At 41.2% G+C, this 22,550-nt stretch overlaps 1 protein-coding gene and 1 pseudogene across 1 annotated transcript; one reads left to right on the top strand and one right to left on the bottom strand.

Moving 5' to 3' along the window:
- Positions 1 to 3,577: 3,577 nt before the first annotated feature.
- Positions 3,578 to 18,689, bottom strand: LOC109479664 (annotated as a pseudogene).
- An 806-nt stretch (positions 18,690 to 19,495) lies between these two features.
- On the top strand, positions 19,496 to 22,486 carry LOC109479844. Its single transcript, XM_019781871.1, has one exon. It carries the CDS (start codon positions 19,676 to 19,678, stop codon positions 21,917 to 21,919), a length of 2,244 nt encoding a protein of 747 aa, XP_019637430.1. The 5' UTR covers positions 19,496 to 19,675; the 3' UTR covers positions 21,920 to 22,486.
- The last annotated feature ends 64 nt before the right edge of the window (positions 22,487 to 22,550 follow it).

Genomic DNA, 22,550 nt, shown 5'->3' on the forward strand with positions numbered 1-22,550 from the left:
AAAATTTCGTTATTGTCGTTTAGTTGTCGTTCTAAATCTAGAAGTTCTTTTTCGAGCGTTCGCACACATTTTGAGCGAAGGCGCGCTTTTTGTTACTGTATTGAATTGTTTTTTCTTTAATACCCTTTTACATAGTTCCCACAGTGTTCTATTATCTTCTTCTTTGTATCTATTTTGAAAATGTTCCACTATTTGTATTAACATTTTTCTGTAATTCTTGTCTTGGCATAAACTGTTATTAAATCGCCATAGTCCAGGCCCTCTGCCTTCTGTTTTAGTGTCTATTTTGACTGTTATCCCTTGATGATCCGTGCGTGTAGCTGGTCTGATGTCGGTACCGCTTACTCTACTTTTAAAGGATTTCTGGATTAAAAAAAAGTCCAGTCTACAAGCTACTGAGGGTTTCAATCTTCTCCAAGTAAACTGTAGTTTCTCTGGATATGTTTCTCTCCAGACATCATATAGTTGGTTTCGGTTAATATAATAATACTTACTGGTGAAGCCGACCACTGTACTCTCGTCGCTTCTCCTTTCAACAGTAGAACCGAAGGCAACTACTCGTACCGCCAGCAAATAAGGAAAACCAGGAGTAAGGTCTGTCAACTGGATTTGATTCTGCATATACAATACCTGAAGCAGAAAACACATGAATTTCTTGGACACCAATGCTTTAGCTTTAGTTGAGTGTACAATTTGATACATTGTAACTTCAATGACTTCAGCAGTTTTCATGTTACATTCAGATCAAAACACAACGACACGAAAATTGTTACGATGTTTGAGGACTGATTTTCCCTACCGTTACGATGTCCCAATCGGCGAAACTGGGCCAGGTTGAGTTGGCACCATCCATAGCGGTATACAGAATCTCGTAGCTGAGAATGGCGATGGACGAATACGCTTCTGCCCAGGATACCGTGATGGAGTCTGTGGTGGTCGTAACAACTGCTACGTCGGCAGGCGGTTTTATTGTGTATGCTAAAAGATGCCATGATGTTGAATAAGAAACATTGTATGAGTACAGTAACGTTCTTAGAAATGGAACTAAAGCGACATAATGTGTGGCAATCGGATGTTCACGTATGCTTCGATTTTCACTGTACTATTTGCGTGTCATTTGCTAACCTTCATCGATCATAAGCAGATTAAAATGTGGGATTTTATACACAATAACAATACAGCAAATGCTACATCATGATCTGTAGCATATCTATCAATTATGCACGTTTCCTTACTTGTTGTGATATTGAAAACGACCGGTTCACTGGTGACTCCATAACTAACAGTTGACAGCTCCACCAGGTAGTTGACATCAGACTTCAGGCCGTCAATAACTTTGTCAGTTTCCCAACTCTCCAGAAGAACCTTGGATTGTGTTCGATTTCCAATCCTGTAAGGATGGGGATGACTGTTCAAATTCATGGTATATTCTTTCACATATGTTCATTGTAGTAGGCGATGATTTCAAGACTGTGTCATGACTTAAAGGCATCCAGTGCAGTTTTTAGGGCTTGGAAACCGGATTTTTCAAAGTCAATATTCTAGTCACTTATCTACATACTGAGCTGAAACCACATTATCCCAATGTATATTGACCCTCATGGAGCAAAAATACCCAAAATTCTGACGGAAAATGGTTACTGAAAGGGACCTTGGCTGATTTTAGGGTACCTCCCATAAAATAAAGGACTCATCTTGGGGCTTGTTTCTCCAGGTCTAAGTACCCAAAGTATGAAATAATGATTGAAATGTGCCAATGTATTTCTCAATATCACAAAGATTGCCTTATTCAGAATATTTCCAGTTTTGGTGCTCTGAAATCGCATCGGATGCCTTTAAATAGACCTAATTTTGTGGTAGAAACATTTCAGACATGACAGTCAATGGTTGTCTGGCTAGTGATCACTGAAAGATTTTGTGGGAGCGTTTGAGAGTTTGCCCTTCTAGTACCATCAAGATTCAATGACGACTGCATGTGAACTTACCTGAGTGCCACGGGTATGTATGTTATAAGATAGTTAGAAAACACACTGCCAATCGGAGGCGCCCATGTCAATGAAATCGTGTGATCCTTAACCACGGCAGTCACGTTTTCAGGAGGACGAGGAGCTGGAAAAAATCAAGAATTTGCATGGAAAGTTTCATATCTTAAAGAATTACATTATGATATGCTTGATGTCCAAAGAATCAAAGTAGGTGATGGTATGGCTATCTATATAGACATTACTGCCGAGTCTGTGCAAATCTACGCTGTCCGTACGTTTTGATTACACGATGGTGGTAAGTTGCAGACAACCCATGCAGCAATCGATATATCAGTAGTTAAAGTTGCTAATCATGTACATGCAATAGATGGGTGTGTATTCTGCGTATCCTTCCTGACATATACGAGTGACTATAATGCTCTGGTGCTGTGTGTAAGTTGCGTGAGGTGAACCTGGAATAATATATCAAGTATATACAGAGAACTTTATTGCACGACAATTATATCTGTAACATCTCTACCTGCGGCATGTAGTTCCATGCTAATCTCACTCTCCTCCTCATCTGTGACGGCCCTCACGCCGATGACGTACAACAGTCCCGGATGTAGATCCTCAAACCTGCCTGCCGTGGACGTGGTGTGGAGAACACTGGTCCACGTGGGCTCGGTGGTGTCTTGGGGTAAATCATGATAATTAGTCATAACTGATCAATGAATGTGGTGCATTCCAGACCATACCATTCGCCATCGCAAAAAATTGAATCTTATTCACATTTCCTCTTTTAAAACAACATATGATAACACACTGCTTATTGGGCATTCTCAGAAATGCGTATTTTGTGCTTTTCATTGGTATTAGCTAGCCTGGTTACCAAACTAATTTTAGCTCCTGAGTTTTTATCCTCTCCGCAAATAGACAAACTTTGGGAGCTACATTAGGTTTGGTAACCAGGGTTACGGTTAGGGTTAGGGGTAGCCATACATATTGTAAAATGGATGGTCGTACTTGCTCTAAGACGAAAGCCATCGGGTGCTGGCGCCAGGGACAGTTTGAAAGCCCCTGTCCTGTCGTCTCCCTGGTAGTGCCACATGACGTCCATTGTCGTGGCCGTTACTGACGTCACAACAGGCACCGAGGGAACGTCCATAACTGCGTTTTTCGGACACAAGAAATAAGCTATTTGTTAGAAGGCAGAAACTAAACTGAGCAAGTTTCATGAGTGAGTTTCAGTTCCAATAGAAGAACATGACAAGTCTATAGCTGATTTTTTAAAATTAATTTGATGATAATTAAAAAACTCACTGACCGGTTGAAAACACTGCCCTCTGAGGTGCGCTCTCTTGTCCATTGTATACCGTAAAAATGTCAACAATGTACATTTTTCCTTGTAAGAACTCAGGAAAGATCACACGTCTGTAAAATATAAAAACATTATTAACCTAAAAATTGGAAATGTGCGCAGCCCAAAAGACTTTAGCAACGATGTTGTACATAGCCACAAAATTTTACCAAAGACGCAATACTTGTATTTTTGGCCCATCAACAAGTGTACTATATACAGACCATCATTATTGCATACATGATTCATTGAACTACAATACATTTGTCTTTCGAAAATTCATTTTCAGAGTTACAAACCTATGTGGGGTGATGAGTGCGTTCTGTTCCCAAAGGTATGACGCCGCCAGCCCGTGAGTTAGTTTGTAGTAAGACACCAGGTTATTTTCCGGAGGATCCCACTCCAACGAGCTGAGGAGTTCGTCAAAGGTGGCGTTCACATTTCTGACTGGCTCAGGAGCTATTGAACAAAAACAACAGAATGAATAACAGAACTTGGTTTAAATTTTCTTTCTTACATCATGTAACCTCAAGTATATTAAATGTTTGAACGTCTGATTGATTCTAGTTTGGGGCTAAAAGTCAAGAAAACATAGTTCCTGGTATTCGATACACTACTTAGCTTACAATACTACCTTATAAGTAATTCTAGTGACAGGAAAATGTCCCATTGGTTTTATGCCAGATGTTGACTTTAAATGTCAAATAACGTATATTGTAATAGCAGGTCCTCTTGATTGTGTTTTATAATATAGAGATATCATCTCTTTACTTAATGACTTCTAATGAGGTGCTGTTTTTGTTAGACTTCCAACTGCAGTAATTGTGTAACCTATTTCAAGATACATAATAATAACTTTATTGCGCAACAGTTGTACAGGGTACAAAGTATGGCATCTACCAACTTCAGTAAGTACATATCAACTACATTTTCATAAGGCAAACCTAACTAATTAAAATACAAAAGTGGGTGGCTAGTATGACAAAAGACTTAACTCTCACCTGTCATAAATGTAACAGACTTGGGGAGGCTGTGTGCTTGGTCAGTGGCCGCCACGACTCCGACCACGTACTGAGTAGCAGGCCTGTATCCTGATAATGTCACCTGTGTCATGGAATTCGTCACCGGAAATACCACGCAATTTCCGGACCCTTGGCATATCCCTCCAGGAGCTTCAGGGGATGAAAACAACAACGGTAGGGAAAATAGAACTCATTCGTGAACACATTAATTTAACACCATTAGCACCTGTACACTTGAAGAAGCCACAGGTCATTGGAACACAACTCAAGTTATTTTTGGATTTTTTTTAGAAGAGAATCGTATTCTATATGGGTCACCCCAGGTCATATGCGGGTGATTATTGGGTTGTTTCATGTATGGATTGGGATGAATAAATACCCGGTTTTGAATCTATTTGTGACATTACGGCGTCATAAGGAATGTGGAATGGAGCCTTCTGATTGGTCAACGTCATCCGGCTATATGATAATTTCGTATATTCCACTGACAGAACAAAAAAAAAAAATTAACGGTTCTCAGTGGCCAATATGAGATGTTGTCACATCAGCGTACCAAATCCGTAAGGTGTTTTTGGCACCCTGACAGACAGATTAGCCTAAGGGCGTCACTCCACTGTATAGGTGGGGAAGTCGTGTAAAGTGCCTTTCCCAAGGGCACAACGTCGGGCCATGGTGAGTATCGAACCCAGGACCTCTCGGTTCCGAGTCCAACGCTCTAACCGTTGCGCCACGGACGCCACTGACAGAACAGATACTACCTAATGGGTAGATAAACATTAGTAAACGCACCTTCATTTCCATAGAATCCGAGCTCAGTCAGGTGAGGAGGGGATCCTAGCAGGGTTTGAAAGGCGATTTGCCAGTACCTCCCAACTCCGGTGAACCCTCCAAACATCTGTGGTCCTGAGTTGTACAACTCACCCTGTAAAACGGTCGTGAGAACAGCTTGCACCAAAGTTTTGGTCAGCTTCTCCAAAATTTTGGGGATACTTTTTAATCAAATTTTCTTTGCTATGAAAGATGACTTCTCAGGTTTTCAAGTGCTCTAAAGTTTGGGAAATGTGGACAATGTCTTTTCGTGTTTTGGGTCATGTTTGTATTGACTCTTCAGCGCTTTACTTTTGATTTTTCGTATCTACGAGTCCGTATACGTAGCAACTTCAAGCTCTGGGGCGTTTTTGTCAGCTTTATAGTATAATGTAAGCATTACCTTATTGGATTCCAGCACGTCCACCCAATGGAAAGGATGTCCTATGTCCGAGGCCTGGACTGTCAGTGTGATGACGTCGTTGTTCCCGTTCCCCACGCTTCGAATCATGACCTGGGAAACGTTCCATAACCTCTGCAAGTCGATGATGATTATCGTGGTCTCCTCCTGCAGACCTTCTGGTGACCAGTAGGTGGCGTCGTTGTTGTCGAGAGCATTGGCTGCGCTTTCAGTAGATCCTCCCGAAGCGTAGAGGAGCATGGATTCGTTCACTGTAATCCAGGACTGCAACTCTGTACATTACATGGAATGGTAGCAGAATGTCATTTGTGTCATTATTGTAATGTTGGTATTTTTAGGCTCGCTGATACTAACTTTCAGGTAGCAAAATACATGTAGCAGTCATTCCTTCGACAAATCAGACTTCAAGTACATTGTACTAATAGAATCCAGTCAACAAATTTGAGTTGATTTGATGCTAAGTACACTATATGATTGAATAGATATGGCGTTAACTATTTACAATTGCTATATTCTATGACTATACATGCTATACACATTTGCAAATATGGGTAGATTGAACAGTCATATCCCTCGGTTGAAAACAAGTATGACATGAGCTTATAATTAGCATAAAAGAGCAACTTGGACAAGTTACCTGGTGTGAAGGAGAAAGACTGGCTGTGCCAGCTTCCAAAACTGGAAAAGTATGGGAAGAATAGTTAGTCCAATATCGAATATATCATAAGTAAGATAAAGAGAAATAAAATCCTGATCCTGACAAAAAGACATGTTTCAGCAGCACACATAATCTTTGCTACAAGCGTGGAGAAGTCTTCACGCTTCCGCTTCTGGCTTCCCCCTACCCGTGGTCAACAGCATGGCAGAAATCTACGAAACGCCACGAGGTACCAGCAGCCCTCCGGGACTAAACGCTACACGACAAGCGAGATTCCTGCCCCGGTCAAACGACTAAATGAACTACAGACCATGAACTTTTACTCGTGAACTCGTACAGTAATTCCACATCGTGTTTTCTATTTACTTTCCACACAGCTATATTGTATGTCGATTTTAAACTAATATTCGCTTGTAAACTTAACTATATTTTAAGATTTTATGAATGTATATAGTTTGTCGCAACATCATGTTAGAATAAGCCTCGCAATTCAGCCATCATAGCTGCCAGGAGGCTTGTGTGTACATTTTATTATTCTTGTAATAAACCATTCTACTACTACTACTAATCGTGACTCACGCTGCCGACTGAACGCCGTTCTGTTGTGTTCCCAGGTACAAGTCCTGTCCGGGAGACCTGTACACGGTCACGTCTCCCCCGGCGTCCGTGATCCGCCCGTCATGAATGGCAGCTCGGCAGATTCCTGAATCCTGTACACGACCAACATATGATGTAGCTCCTAAAATTTAATTTTACACGTACTTCTACAATTTACAGTTGGCGATGCCTGTATTTCATTGACTTTAAAGTTTTAATTTGCAAATTCATGCCCGTGGGCAACATGAGACAATGTATAGCGTATATACTATACAGACAGTGCAATGGTCACAAGTTGAACACGTGACTATTCTAAAAATTGCTACGGATTACAATGATAAGCAAACACATAACCCTACTCTTACACACGAATGTTCTCGATCAGCTTTAATCAAAAAGTATATCAGATCTGTGTTGTCCTCAATACTACTTACATCAGTATAGACGCCAGTTCCCCAGATGGATTTGCCGATTCCAGAGCATCCGGCAGGGCAAGTTACGCTGTAAAATGGAAAAAAAAGCCAACAACCTATTTTGACAGCTAAATTGAGACAAATGCTAGGGACATAAACCTACAATAAAAACGACATCTTTATGTAAACCATCTCGACTCTGTACGTGTATGCATGTGTATCTTACGTGAAAGCCTCGCTGTTGAAGTGCCTGGATTCAGCATAACAGTCCGTGGTACCTGGGAAATAAAGCAAAAATATTATCATTATCCCAACTTTAGTAAAAGGGCTTCGGTAAAAAAAACATATAACGCCAATTAATGTACATTTTTGCAGATTTTGGCTATCATTTGTATGGGACTAAATCATTGAAATAGCAGACGACTTACCACTCGTCCCAGGCGGGCGGCGGCCATGTCCGATGGAGGAGACGTGTAGTTCAGATACCAGCGGGTCGTTAATCGTGATGTCCAAAGTTACATTTGTGCTCTTGACAGTTTCTAGTCGAACTTCAGTTGGGGTCAGTGGCCCTGCAAACATAGGTCACAATCGTGGTAGTTTTCATATATCAATCATTTTGGATGAATAGAATTACCATCTGGATTAAAAATAAGGTTGAAAACAGGAAAACGTACTTGTAGAGAAAGTGAACTGGACCGGACTAGAGACACGGCGTTCCGTCCAGGAGTCGTCCACGGTCTGCATGGAGATCTCGTACACTCTCCCCGGGGTGAGAAAACGGCAAACAGTCTGCAGTTCTGTAGCCTGGAGCACAGGGGGCGCAGTTCACAAAACGTACTAGCATTTTCCACTACATGTACTACTCATCTTTATCTTCAGCAGACACTACAGGGAGAAACAGCTGGTTGATTTGTCTACAGATCAGCCTTGTCCTGGCATTTTGCATTGCAATTGACAGTGAGGGTGGAGTGAAAGAAATGGATGGATGAATGAATGAATGAATGAATGAATGGATGAATGGATCAATCAATCAATCAATTGTTGTAGGAGCCACACCTGACATGTTCCCGTAAGGTTCTGAAGTCTTTCCTCGTACGTGACCCTGTAAGACGTGACTGTGCTGTCTTCAGGAGGAGAAGACGTTATGACCATGCTGGTCTCGGATACCTCCACTATCTCTGCGTTAGTCGGTGGATTCGGGTCTGTGCAAAACCGGGACAGAACTCTCTTTAAAATCTAGTAATATTTGAAACCGCAGTTCGTGGCAAATGTATTTCATTGCAGTTGCTAAGAGGCATGCATATGTAATGGGTATGATCCGTTATTTTAACTTGCCGTTAACGTTGTGCCTTTTTCTGTCTGTTACATTCATACGTCAATAACATTAAAAACAGAGATGACCTCTGCCCACCTCCATAATTTAGACCTGAGCCATGCAACAGTCTAAACATAGTGCAATTTTCACATTGTATTTGTCATTCTATAAAAAGCATTAGTTATCGATGCAGCAAACAAAATGTAGCACATAAAAAATAATCTCCAAGCAGATCCCTCTCGGTGGCAAAAAGACAGTATCTAATTGGACAGACAGTATCCATTAGCCAGAGAAGGTCCGCGGCCACCGACGGTGGCGTCAGGACAAAAAAAACGACCATATATAAAAATGTAACGATCATTCCCCCACAACCTCTGCTTGGAGAGTACATAAAAACACAGGACAAATCGTCGCCACACCTGTTCTAATGACGCTCTCAGCGGGATCACCCCTGAAGAACCCCTTCACACCGCGGACATGCGCAGTGTAGGTCGTGGTTGAGTTCAGTCCGTCTACGGTGAACTGCGTTTCGTTTGCATCCAAGAAGAAAAGACTGACAAAAAAAAAAACAAATTCAAACTTGCATCACCTTAATGATTCAAAGGTGATAAAGAAGTCAAGATGACAGTGATATTTGAAACCACAGTTCGTCGCAAAATTAAATAAGCGCGTTTAGCCATTTCAGCATGGCAAAAAGTTAATTTCAGAACCGCTCAGTTCACTTATCGTAGTGAATCTCACAGACGTATAAGACTAAAAATGAGCCGAATGACGTCATGGAAACTTACAAGTTGCCCGGATGGAGTGACAGCTCCAGTCCCGTCTGCTGCTGTTTGCTGTACATCAGCTCCCACCGCAAGGTGGCGTTGTGGGCAGTGTTAGTGACAACCAGGTTGCAGGGAGGCAGCGGCACTGAGGATAGAATAGATGTCAAAAGTGTCATAATCATCTAGTACTGAAGCACTGTACACTCAATTAGGTACAATGTGGTGATTGTTTGTTGCACGATTCAGCAATTCGAGGGTTAAATGTACACAAAGCAAAACATGCAAGGAAACTAAGAAAATAACTGTTAAAAAGAAGAAAAAAGAATTCTTAAAGAATTCTTACATTTCAGTGTTATATTAGTTTCATGAAGGAGATTTCTTACTTGGTGACTTTCGTCCGAAGATGGCGACCCTATCCGCCATACCGACAGTGGCCCCTGTATACACAATAAAATTAATTAATAAATCCTAACAACTAGTGACTGCGGCATATATATATTCCACTTCAATGGCAGCATCTGCGTCATTCTTGCATGAAAGTGTGAAACAGAAGACCCATGATAAGTCTCTGATTTACTTGAAGAAAGTGTTACTTAAAACATAATTGAGTGAGTGGGTCAGTGAGTGATCATGAGTGACTGATTGAGTGACTGATTGAGTGACTGGTGAATGAGGAAATTGGAAAAGGTTCCCGCTTCCGTTTGAAATGTTGGAAAAAAACGGCCATATAACATTGGGTATGTTAGCTACTTGTATAGCTAACACCGTGTCCATAATATCACCAGGGTCCAATATCGCCACCTTAAGAAATAGTGTGCTTTAAGATATTTTTACTGCAACATACTTTTGGTATGCACTCCTGCACACCTCAAATGTAGTAAAAATATCTTAAAGCACACTATTTCTCAAGGTGGCGATATTATGGACCCTGGTGATATTATGGACACGGATGTTACATATAGTCAATTATCGCAAACTAAAAATGAATACCACATCCCACGCATCCATACCTTGTACAACAGGCAGATCAAATCGCCAACTGCCGCTTCCGGTTAGAGTCCTGTATCCGATATGACGTATTTCCGGGCCGTCGGCGTCGTTCAGAGTCAGAAACGGACTTTCCTCGAACCCCCTTCCGACTTCGATGGCATCGCCCTCCCAACTGATCCAAAACTCGCGGAATTCCTGGTCGGAGAGGATAAAGCTGCTTTTCGTCGCTTTTGATCTAGTTTGTGATTTTACCTCTGATTCAAAGTTGTTCCAGGTGCCAAGAATGACGTGATACATGGCATCTGTCTCCTGAAATATCAGGAAAAAAAATAAAGATTATATATACTATATCATGAAATGATAAAAGATAAGATACGCGTCATAAAACAGTTATCTTTTGACTTCAGATTTTGATTTCTAGTACATTTTAGCCATAGAAAATTATCTGGACTGAAGCATTGAAAACATTGAAATCATGTGATTGGACTCCACTGATCAAGCCACATGTGAAGTTTGCTCCATCAGCAAAAATATTCATGATTTCCTTTATTACTTTATCACTATGACATATTTGAAGTTTTTTATTGATCACACAGTATGACATAGTACAACATCAAATAAGTAGTAGTATCTAAGACTTATTTCAACGCTACCACATAATACATATGACACAAAGTAACAGAAAAAGAAAGATGTTGGAAGCACATGGCAGATGTTGGAAGCACATGACAATATTGGTGGTTTCCCGTATGTATTCATATACCGTACCCTGTTCTCAGACGACAGTGCGACGTGCGCCTCCTGTGTGGCCTGCACGTGGAACCTGAGCCGCCCGCGACCTCCGACGGGAGACAGGTCCCACTTGTAGTCAGGTACGGACTGGTATGTGTGGGGCGCCGACACTGAGGGGACAAGAAAAAGTTTTGAATATTAAGGCAAATATCTGTTCTTCTGACTTATGTTACGTCTTTTATGGATGGAATTGTGCACACTTCCTAGTTTCTTGAAAGGAGTTGGGTAAAGATAACGTTGATACAAATTGTTGAAAAGTTTATGGAGTATAGTTTCTGTTAGCTGAGCTGTGGCTTTTTACCTTGGTAGATGTCTATCGCCCATTCACCGCCACATCTAACTTCTGAATTCCCGCTGCATGGCACGGTACAGCCGTCAGATGGCGTCTCAGAGCCAAGGTCCACGAAGAGGGTGGATGTGCCACAGAAACACTGAACACCGCCTTCAACTCCTGTCAAAACGAACATTTCATGAATAGTTTAACCTTCTTGGATCATTTGAACGTCAAATTGGCTCACAAGATGAGAATGATCATAGTAAATATACCATTATAATGTTTAGAGATGCTACTCTACGTTTCTAAGTGAAACCGTACAATACCTGCGAGGCTGTAGCCGTTTTTCCTGCACCAGTAACCGCAATGGACGACAGTTTGTTTGCTTGAAATGATACTCTCGTACTTTAGAATCCTCTCCGAGTGGTCAACATAGCAGCCAAGGTGCTGAAGGTCGGACGCTGTCAATCAAAAGAAAGCAACGAAATCATTTCATGTGAAAATTGACAATGAAATATATAATTTTGAAAAGAGAGTAGCTATTACAGCTTTGTTATTTTAATGTTTACAAGTATCTTAATCAACTGATTATGTTTACCGAAGGAAAACATACTGCTTTTGCTCTGTTTCGTCTTATTCCGTTCCAAACACTGACCTCTGACCAGGTCAATGACCTGAACCAGACTCTGTCTCTCACCATGGTAACTGGTGTTGGGTCACATAATGTTGCAATTCTATAGTAGGAGGGATTTAGAATCCTGTCACCATATATGTGAATGTGTTTGTGTAATAATTAACAGAGCAGACCAAATGCGAAGGTAAACATTATGTATTTGCTTTTGCAAATCATACCTTTCTAGTTATAGGAACATCTTTATTTTCATGAAGGATATGTTGACGTCGTCACGTACCTTCGCTAAAGTCGGCAGCCTGACTGGTTGTTCTGGCGTATAGAAACTGTGGTTGGAGACCAACAGTGTCCATCCACGGGCACATCCGGGTTCCCTCCACCCCGCCTATACCCAGCATCCACCCCGTGAAACTCGTGAGGCATGATGGGGTAGAACTGGCACCCACCAAGGCAAGGCCACTAGAAGAAAAAGCGACAACCTTGCAACTTTATTTTGAAAAAAAAAGATCAATTATGACATATTGGCGTTGGATTGTGTCTTTTGTAACTATGGGCATAAGTACAATTAGAAGTAGTAGAAGTAGCATTACTGACAAACTTAGTGACAAAATAAAATAAGTTAGAAGCTTAAAGCCTTTCTTATCATTGCTCAATGTGTTGTCATGCTGCACCAAAAATACGTCTTAGGTAACCATCAGTTGCCAAGTTACCAAAAGCATCTAGTTTCTATTGCTGGGTGAATGAATTTTCTTTGTGTTATCCAGAACAAAAGGGAAACTAAAGCAGGGGGGATCTGGTCACTAGCCGTCAATTGATATACATTGCATAGCTTTTAATGGTAGCGTGATATGATTCAATAGACGTGGTTATACGTCCCCCTTGCTAACTCAGAACGAGATTTGTATGTGAACATTGGAGCTATTATGAAACTGTAGACAGTTGTTGGTGACATGGAAAAGATTATAATAGAAGAATGGACAAGTCACGCAACTGCACAGACCTCTGTATATGGAATAAAAGTCTTTCTCCCACGTATGAGAAAAGTTCTTTGTACCTTTCCTCTTTTGTGGGTTCTTACCTGTTAACATACAATATTTAGCCAACTAGAAATTCATAAGTATAGCCCACAAGTGATTCAATTTGCTGTTTACTATTACTTGATATACAGCACATGTAATAGTACAGTGGTATAACATGACAGAAGTACATGCTTGATAGATGTAGATTAATGTACACAATCAATAGAGATGGCAGTACTCACTTATTCGTATCGGCCAGACTGGATGTCATCCCCCAGAGGTAGTTTCCCCATGTGGACTCCGTCATGGCGTCCCTGTGGAACCAGGAGGTGCTGTTTGTACACTGCGGGTTAAACTGCATCTCAGCCGCCGCCTCCACTCCTTCGTAGAACACAAGTTGTACCTGGAAATAAAAGATTCGTTTAACATCAACGTCGTCAGCTGAAGTAACAGTATGAAAATCCAAGAAAGATGCATTTGTGATAGTATTGTCCAGCACGGTGCTACTTAAGCAAAGCAGATGTCAGAATATTGCTGTTAGATAAATTATGTTCAAGAAAAGAAGTAAAAAAAATCTATCAAACATTCAAACTTCTCCGCTATAGCCATCTTCAGGTTCAAATGACACATTGCTTGAGACACGTGACCGCACGAATATGTCATGAGAAGTCATCAACAAAATCATGAACATGCGACTGAAGACGGATAAATGACTTAAAGGTTACCTTGTCAAAGCCTTCATCTTGCCAAGTCTCAAACAGGCTGCTTCTGAAGTTCTCTGGGGCGGAGAGTAGTTCATACGTCGTCTGAGTTGTCTCGTTCCCAGAGCAGGAGGAGCAGTCGTCTGTCCAGATGTCCGAACTTGAGACGTTTGTCCCTGCGTCTACCTTCGCAAGAAGCACTGAAGTCCCAAAAGACACAACGTTTGGTCACATGTACATACTATATACTTCTTAGTCTTCATGCAAAATGACATTACTTGAACATGCCACCTAATTTGTATTTTTAATCTAAAAAAGTGCGTTTGGGCATTAAATTACTTACTACAAGAATCAATGCAGACGGATTTGCATTGATAATTATATTCACAACATCAAGAGGCGCCGAATTTTCATACAATAGAACAAAATAACGTGAAAAAAGAAGGACATATCAAAAGAAAAATAACACAAATCCGACTCATACATGGAAGGAAAAAGAGACCGAATACAAATCAAAATCCTTTCTACAATTGGTACAACAAAGAGTCCAGTGATGATCTGACATGTTCAGCTACACGATAAACTTGAATCGCACCGAACGCCTAGCCTGGGTCCCAGACCCACAGCACACTAGGCCAAAAGTTATCCTGTGTGCAGAATAACTTTGAGTTTGAGCCTAGTGTGTTGTGGATCTGGCACCCATGCTACGAACGGCGGCGCCTTACCTCCGGTCCCCGCTGGAGGGCAGAACCTCCACCGCCCGGCCTCGGATGCAGCGTACCCCGCGTACAGAACCGGCAGCGGCTCGGGGTCCAGGAGTGTCATGAACGGGCTGGTCTCTCCGGCCTTCCCCACAGCAACGGTGCCGTCTGCCGACCACGAGATCCAGAAACCTCGCAGTTCGTCTCCAGAAAGAATACCTGTATGTGTCACCAATGTTTATCAACTTAGGCCACAACAACTAATTTTTTATAGATGCCATCAGATGCAGGTGCATTAATTTTCGCCTGATTTTGGAAAAAAAAGAAGAAATTTTGTTGCCCTTTGACAGTGGTTAAGATGCCGAAAATGGGTAAATATGGAACTTGGATGACAGATAAATGTGAAGAAAGGAGACAGGAATTCCGAAAAGGCTCTGATTTATCGCTTTGTCTTTTACTTTTTTGCAGTGTTGTATTTCATAATTCATTCCTTTTTATGTGATGTTGCCGCTGAATTTAAAAAAAAGTTTAACAAGGTTTATATATGATCTCAAAATTTGAACATGTAGAAATCTTTTTTTTTTTTTGGCCCACCTTGTTTTTTTTCCCTCTTGCATTAGATTTAGGGTCACCAGAGTATGTCATCGAAAAACTTTACTTGCTGTGGTCTAGCTTACTATGGAACTATGGAAATGAACATTGTACGAAGCTACGACCGACTTACAGTAGATGGAGATATTATCAAAATATTTTCCTACACAATTATTGCAAATTTGCTCTGGTAGGAAACCAGCAAATCATAATAATTGTTTATTGATTGATCGATGAGTACAATCTCTAGCATGTGGCATCGCAACTAAGAAAGTAGCGCTGAATATTGTATGCTAGTGTTTAAAAACAGAGAAACAAATATTGCACAGTTAACAAATAGACAGCTAAACAAGTGAGTATTTCACAGTTAACATATAGACAATTATTAAGTGAGTAAAATTAAGTGAGTAAAATGAGCTTAACAATATAAATAAACTTTACCATCGGTTGACGTTGATACCATTAGATCATGTTTGCCGTTGATGATCTTCTTGATGGTTGACCTGGTATTTTCTGTCCTGCCAATGGTAATTAAGTACTGTGTGCCGGTATCACGGTTTTCTGCAGATAGCGCAACGTCAGTTCTTTTGGCGGCCTGCACCTCAAAAACGACTCGTGATTCGGTGATGGGAGGCAGATCCCAACGGAAGTCTTTGGTACCGGTGTTCGTTATTCGAGTAGAACATTCTGTAACAAGAATTCCGAGATTTCATACCTCCATGAAATATGGGCTTGATATGTAAATGTAAATTTCCTCTTTAATTATGCAAATTACCTCCGCATTAACATGATATATGCATCGTGATGTATGTTAACTTTTGATTAACTTACAGATGTCCCATGTATGACATTCCCATTATTCACCATTAAGAAATCATAGAATTTTTGCATAAATTATGCAAATTAGGTCATCATTTGCATAATTAGTATCTGTTGATGTTCTGCCTGCCATAGGTTACATACATTACATGTATGAAAGTAGTATAAAGTAAAACACTGTAATTATAGAATTTCCTCATTAATTATGCAAATAAAGTCCTCATTTGCATAATTTGCATTTAATCATGTACATCTCTCTCTCAGCTACCTACACACCAAAAATTATGAAAATATGTTTTTCCTATCTGGACGTATTGGCTTTTAAACATTTCGCCAGAAAGTGCCCTGCAGTTCCAGAACAAGCTGCTAGGGAGACCAAACTCACACCACTTATTCCTGACATAAAAAGCAATCTGTCACCAAAACATCAAGTCCATAGCATATTCAGGACAAAAGATACAAAAACCGGAAGTTCTGCTGCAGTACCAAGGTCATCCACCAGGAGGCCCATATTTGACCTTGACGTTTGTCTTCCTAAGGCTTACCAACATACCAAATATCATCATAATCCATAAAGGCGTTCTGAAGTTATGCTGACCACAAAGCTGCGGAAACACACAAAGACATACATACATACATACGGACAGACACGCCAAAAACAATACCTCCATTTTTCATGGAGGTAATAATACGTAAGACAAAAAAATTAAACCTATCAAAATCAACATCAAAGTATATGCTGCGTATTCAATTTTCTGCCATTCAGCTAGGCCAATGGTGGTATACTTGGATAACGTTATTATGTCGAATATCAGATCACAACAAAATGTTTCAGATGAGCTATATATATTGTGAGCATAAAGGTGATCGATTTTGCAAGAATGACGTTATTACGGATATGCTAATCCAGTAGCTATAGAGAAATTATACATATCATCCCTAAAAGTAAAACACAAACCTTTGCCAATACAATGTACATTTTAGTATAGTCTATAATCTACGGGCATATATGTTGCAGCTTTACTTAGTATACTTTTTCTTGTATTGAGGACAATCTAGTATATAAATCGTTGATTCCATTCGTAACAAGTTTTCACGCTGGACTGGCTTGCGACTGAATCATGCCTTCTGCGGCATTTTGTACAATGAGTGCAACGCTTCAATTACTGGTTTATACATATACGGACATCCGTCTAGAATACAAGATTTAAGGTGGTATTGATGTTATTAAATGCATTAATGCTGTCACATTTCCTAACCGGGGCCCGGCCGGAAAGTCTAATGGAACGAAAATTATGATATAAAAGACAACAAAGCACAAAAAGTTGAAAAAAATAATAATAGGAAATATTTCCATATATTATTGATATAAATTATTGAATTTTCGTTAATCGAAGCAGCCCGGCCGGGCCCCGGTTCGGAAATGTGACCCCAGCATAACTCGGTTACCTCCCAGCCCGGCAGGTTGGCAGAACTTCCACCGTGCAGTGCCGACCCACTGAGTCTTGTACCCCGCGTACAGGATCGGGAGCGGCTCGGGGTCCGTCCATGACATGAACGGGGCGGCGTCCTCGTGCCTCCCGGCAGCAACCGTACCGTCTGGGGACCACGAGATCCAGAAGCCCCGAGGCTCGGTTTCGGAAAGAAATCCTGTAGATAGAGATATATTAAAAAAAACTTTAGATGCTTTCTCTTTGTGTCCTAAACTTCAAGCAGTTAGCATACCTCAAAGCCAGTGACTAGTACATTGTTGTTGTTGTTGTTGTGTACATGTAACGTTATTATCTTTACACAATTTATCTTAAGTTAGCATGTAAAAGTTAGTAGCTATAGCAGTATGACATGTTTTGATAGGATTGTTAAAATTCCTAGCTCCCCGCAATCAGTCATGATGGCGCAAGGCGGCGCCCATCTCCGTTTCTGTAGCCCTTGGGCCACACATTTGTACAATTACTACGGCAGGGGCTGGTTCATTGACTTATCTTATTGAAAATTTCTTGAACACTACAATGATGCTATTCTTAGCAAGACAAATTTATACACCACTCTTTGGAAAACCTACCGTTAGTTGAAGTCTGGACTTTATTCGCGTACTTGCCGTCCTTATTTCGAGCAATTATTGAAATTGTATTCTCCAGGGCACCGATGGAAATTTTGTAAGAGCCGTTGTCGTATCTGTACTCGTCGTTTGCAGCGGACAGAACCAGGTGGACGGAATGACCTGCCTGCACTTCAAAAGTGACCCGCGATCCTGCGATGTTGGGCAGATCCCATGCCCAGACTGACTGACTTTCCGTCACTCGAATGTCACATGCTGTAAGGCGAAAAGCGATACAAACTTGGTGCGAAGAATATTGTAGTTGTTTCTGTACTTTTTTAAAATTCATCAATGCACAACAAAACAGTAATAAGGTGCGACGCTGCACTCTTCAAGTTTATAACTTGTTTTAACAGCGTCACACAACAAAATACAACAAAAACATATAAATACACAAAGTTGACATAACAGTGCACCACCTCAAAACCTTAAATGATACCAAATGCTAATCTGGTTATCAAAAAAGTTATATATTGAACAGGAGTTAGAATTGGAACATACCAAGAGAAAATGCTGAAAAGCTACTACACGTCTCGACGCGCTGAATCGAGAGGAATTTATGGTAGCAATAGCATACAGTATGTGTGATATGTTCAAGAAATAATCATCTACAATATAGCGAACTCACGGGTTGTTAGTTGAGATCCGCCCGGCAGTATGATTGCTGCTGTCACCTGGAGAAGAAACAGGTTGACGCGTCTGCTCCCCATGATCGCTTCTCGTAAAGCTGAAGATATTTAAGCCGTCATGCCCCTCTTACTTCACACTATCTATGCCTACTTGAGTCAAACTTTGAAGCTATAACGTATAGGCACAATATAACTGACTAGTTCAGAGAAGTAAAGCGGACCACTCCATCCAGTTGCGCCTTTTCTGTCGAAAAGCACATACTGTACTTGCGCGCGCCGTGAACATGTTTTATTGACGTTACTATTCAAAAGTATTCTCTAAATGGTCCCTAAAGCTACCTTCAACCTGTTAACCGATTTGAAAAGGAAGATTTGGGTTTTGTTCCCTTTCCTCATCGAGTATGGTAAATTATTCAAATATTCAATTTCCGTGCACCATTTTTATCTAGTCACTAAATCCCTGGCAATAATGTTCCATTCTCTAATATTCAAAAGTGTGACGTCAATGGGTAATTGATATCTACGGATATACAGTTCCGCTTAAGACTAGATAAAACGTCGAATCTACCCTTAAATTATTAAGAGCACAAATTTTCCTAGTGTTGAAATACCCTTTTCAGTGTGTGGCTAAGTCAAAGCATTGCCCTTTTGTATGTGTGTTGTTAGTCTAAGGACATTATATAATATCCTTGGTTTATCCCATCCCATGAGGACGAAGAAGCTGCGGCTGCATTCTATTATAAGTGCTCAGTATTAAGAAAGAGTGTGCTTTTAACATTTCGGTAAGTTCTTGATGTTAAACGTCAAAAAACACATTTAATGGAATGGGAGCCACTACCCCCTATCGCGTGCAAACATGGACTCGTCGGATGAGAGTTTGACCTCGTGACTTGTGTCAAAGTTCACTTGTTCATTGAACTGGAAACCAAAACATTGATGACGAGATGACGTGGGCGCTAAAATAACACACACCGTGAGTCATTTCAGCATCTAGGGACACGTCAGTGCCAATACGCACATTTGGAGGGAAGATGGCGGTATTCAGGCGACACTGAAGGTCTGAAGAAACATTTGAGACGAAGAAACTCGGAGTGTACAACGTCAAGATGTTGGGAGAGACGCAGTTACTTCTCACCTTAACAGGTGTGGCGTTGTACCTATTTCACCACAGAAGACACCTGCCGAGACTCATATGGCGGTCGTACGTGCTCTTACTGTCCGGTATCGGTACGGTTCTCCTGCTTAAGGACACCTCTAAAGTCTTGTGTTTCCTAGCATGGCTGCTTTTCGTCTGTCTGCACTATTTCAAGGAGCTACAAAAGGGCAACGAGAGCGAGTGTTGTATCTGTCTTGAGGACTTAAAGGCTTCGTGTCCTTACGAATGTACAAGATGTAAGAAGGCTACTCACGCCAAGTGTGTTGTTGACTACCTGGAGCAGAGTGGGGACAGGTCCTTTCGTTGTCCTTTCTGCCGCAAGGATATGAAAGTAAACAAAGAGCAGCTGAAAATGGCCATTGAGAACTTTCACAGGTTGTTGGGAAATACAGAGGCAAGTGAAGAACAGGAGACAGAAGAAAGTACAACCAGTGACGCTAGGAAGAAGAGGGACTTAGAGTTATCATGGGAGGATCAAGTTGAAGATGAAATAACAGAGAATCCAGAGCCGAGCTTGTTGCCAGGGCAACACGAGCCCCGCCCAGTAACCCGGCCATCTGTAGTGACGGCTACAAAAACTGTCACAATTGTCAGCCTCATGGTCACATTCCACGGGTCGTACCAACTCTTCCGGGACAGCTACCGCGTACTTCCCGCAGACCTGAAGAAGTTTGTAAAAGTGTTTCTCGAAGATTCCAAGATGTTTATCCGTGGCCCAGTGATGATGTGTGCGCAAAAGTTGTACAACGGAGTTACAGTTGCTGTCATGTTCCTGTATAACAGTGTGTTCAACTCATCAGGCAGGGTGAAGAGGTTGGTCTATGGGGCCTTGCAGAAAGTGATGACACTTGGCACACATATCTGGAACAGTCCTGCTATGGCCATGGTTAGACAAGGCACCATGAGTGCTGCGAACTATCTCATTTATACATTCCCCGCACACGCCTTCAATTTCACCATGGGAGCATACGGCATCGGAAAGGAGTTGGCGCACAGAATCTGGCACTCGCGCTTCATGACTGAACTGCGTGAAGACATCACTGTCTTGTCGTACTTCATCTTCGTAACTCTCCCCGTCTTCTTTAAAGACGTGGCAGTGTCTGTGTGGTACTCCAGACCCATGGAACTTGCCAGACAGAGGAGTGTGGAAGGACTGTTGTTTACCTTTAACACTTTCCCAAAGCTAGTTGCACATACCTTTTACATGATGTTTGTGGGGTTGGGGGAAGCTGCCATTGCAATATGGTACTCACAACTTGCATGTACCACCAGGAATGTGTGCTATAAGATTGCTATCAAGGGAATGCAATGCGTAGAGATCACAGCTGACCACACCAAGCAGGCCAGTGTAGTGGCAGTGAAACTTCTGTGCAGTGCCTTAGAGTTCCTATTCTTCACACTCCCTACAACTGTATACTACTCTCCTGCAGCCAGTGCCTTCAGAGACTTTGTAAGAGTGTCAAGCGTTTTTACCTACAGTAATGTAGTAGTGCCTTCAGCCAAGCTGTTGTGCAACATATACTGGCTAACTTGTACAATTTTGTATGAGACTGTGGTGTTTGTATATAAGGTAATGATGATGGTTGTTTTGTCTCTCTACAAATTTCTGTACTGGCTGTTTGTAATCAAAGTGCCTGAGTTTCTCAAAATGGTTTTCTCATCCATGCGCCTACTGTGGTCCTACACATCCTTTGTTCTGAGGGAATGGTGGACCTCATTGCTAAACTCGTGGGTGGGACTCGCAGCTGCAAACGCTGCCCAGTCACTGAAGAAGGCAACTATCAGTGGTTACGGAGCGATTCTTCATCTTCTGTCAGTGGCAAGGATTGCAGCCGTTGCCGGCTTTAACAGATCATTGTATCTCAGTAGAGCCACCTTCCAGAAGATGAAGGAACTGCTTCTCACCTGTAGAGTTGCCATGGCAACTGCATATGCTAACTTCATGCAGAGCCACTTTGTCCAACAGGTTGTTATACCGAGTATTGTGTATGCAGGAGTTAAGAGTAGGGAAATAGCTCAGAGCATGCAGCATTACTTGCAAGTTCAAGGGCAAAAAACAAAGGAGTTAATGTTAGATTCATTTTGGGCGGCATATAATTATGACTACAGGGGTGTGTTGTATATGTACACGGATGCTCTTTGGGATATCATGGGGAGGGTGCTGTATAGAGATCCAAACGCTGTTAAAGCATAAGTTTATGTGTACATATCAAGTTTTGTAACACAAATTGGACTTATGGTAGCACTTTGATGTTTTCCAGGATGTTGTACATACTTTTTGAACAGTTGAGTGTTCACTTGTGCAGCCTGAGTTGTGTACCATCACAGCAATGGTTTGAGATTTATATAGCGTTATACTATAGTAGAAAACTTATGAAGTGCCTGTGTAAGATACTCATCATGTATTGTTGTGTGTAGTCTTAAGAGAGAAATATGAAGAAAGCATGTACTATTATAGAGATGTTCTTGACTAAGGAACATAAACTGTAACAAGTGAGAATGCACAAGCAGGGTAAAGAAATGCAGGGCACAATTTTTTCCATATGGCAGATGATTCTTGACTAGTTTTTCGTCTGCCATTGTGCAACTTTTGAGTATTTGTCATAAAAACGGAAAGTAACATATACATGTATGTCTGATGCTTCACACTTTACAGCAATCAAACTTCATTTTGTTTACCTATGACACACATACTGGTAGTTTACAAGTGTATATGTTCATATCTATGTAATGCATTATGCAACCTGAGAATAAAGATAACACAGGTGGTTGTACAATCTGCTACTGTGGTCATTTTGATGACGTATGACAACCAAAATGGACAG

The sequence above is a fragment of the Branchiostoma belcheri genome, unplaced genomic scaffold, assembly GCF_001625305.1.
Source record: "Branchiostoma belcheri isolate BF01 breed outbred unplaced genomic scaffold, Haploidv18h27 scaffold5, whole genome shotgun sequence".
Classification (NCBI taxonomy): Eukaryota; Metazoa; Chordata; class Leptocardii; order Amphioxiformes; family Branchiostomatidae; genus Branchiostoma; species Branchiostoma belcheri.

Excerpts from the sequence above, each read along its gene's own strand:
- LOC109479844 (XM_019781871.1), top strand. The coding sequence starts at position 19,676 with ATGTTGGGAGAGACGCAGTTACTTCTCACCTTAACAGGTGTGGCGTTG.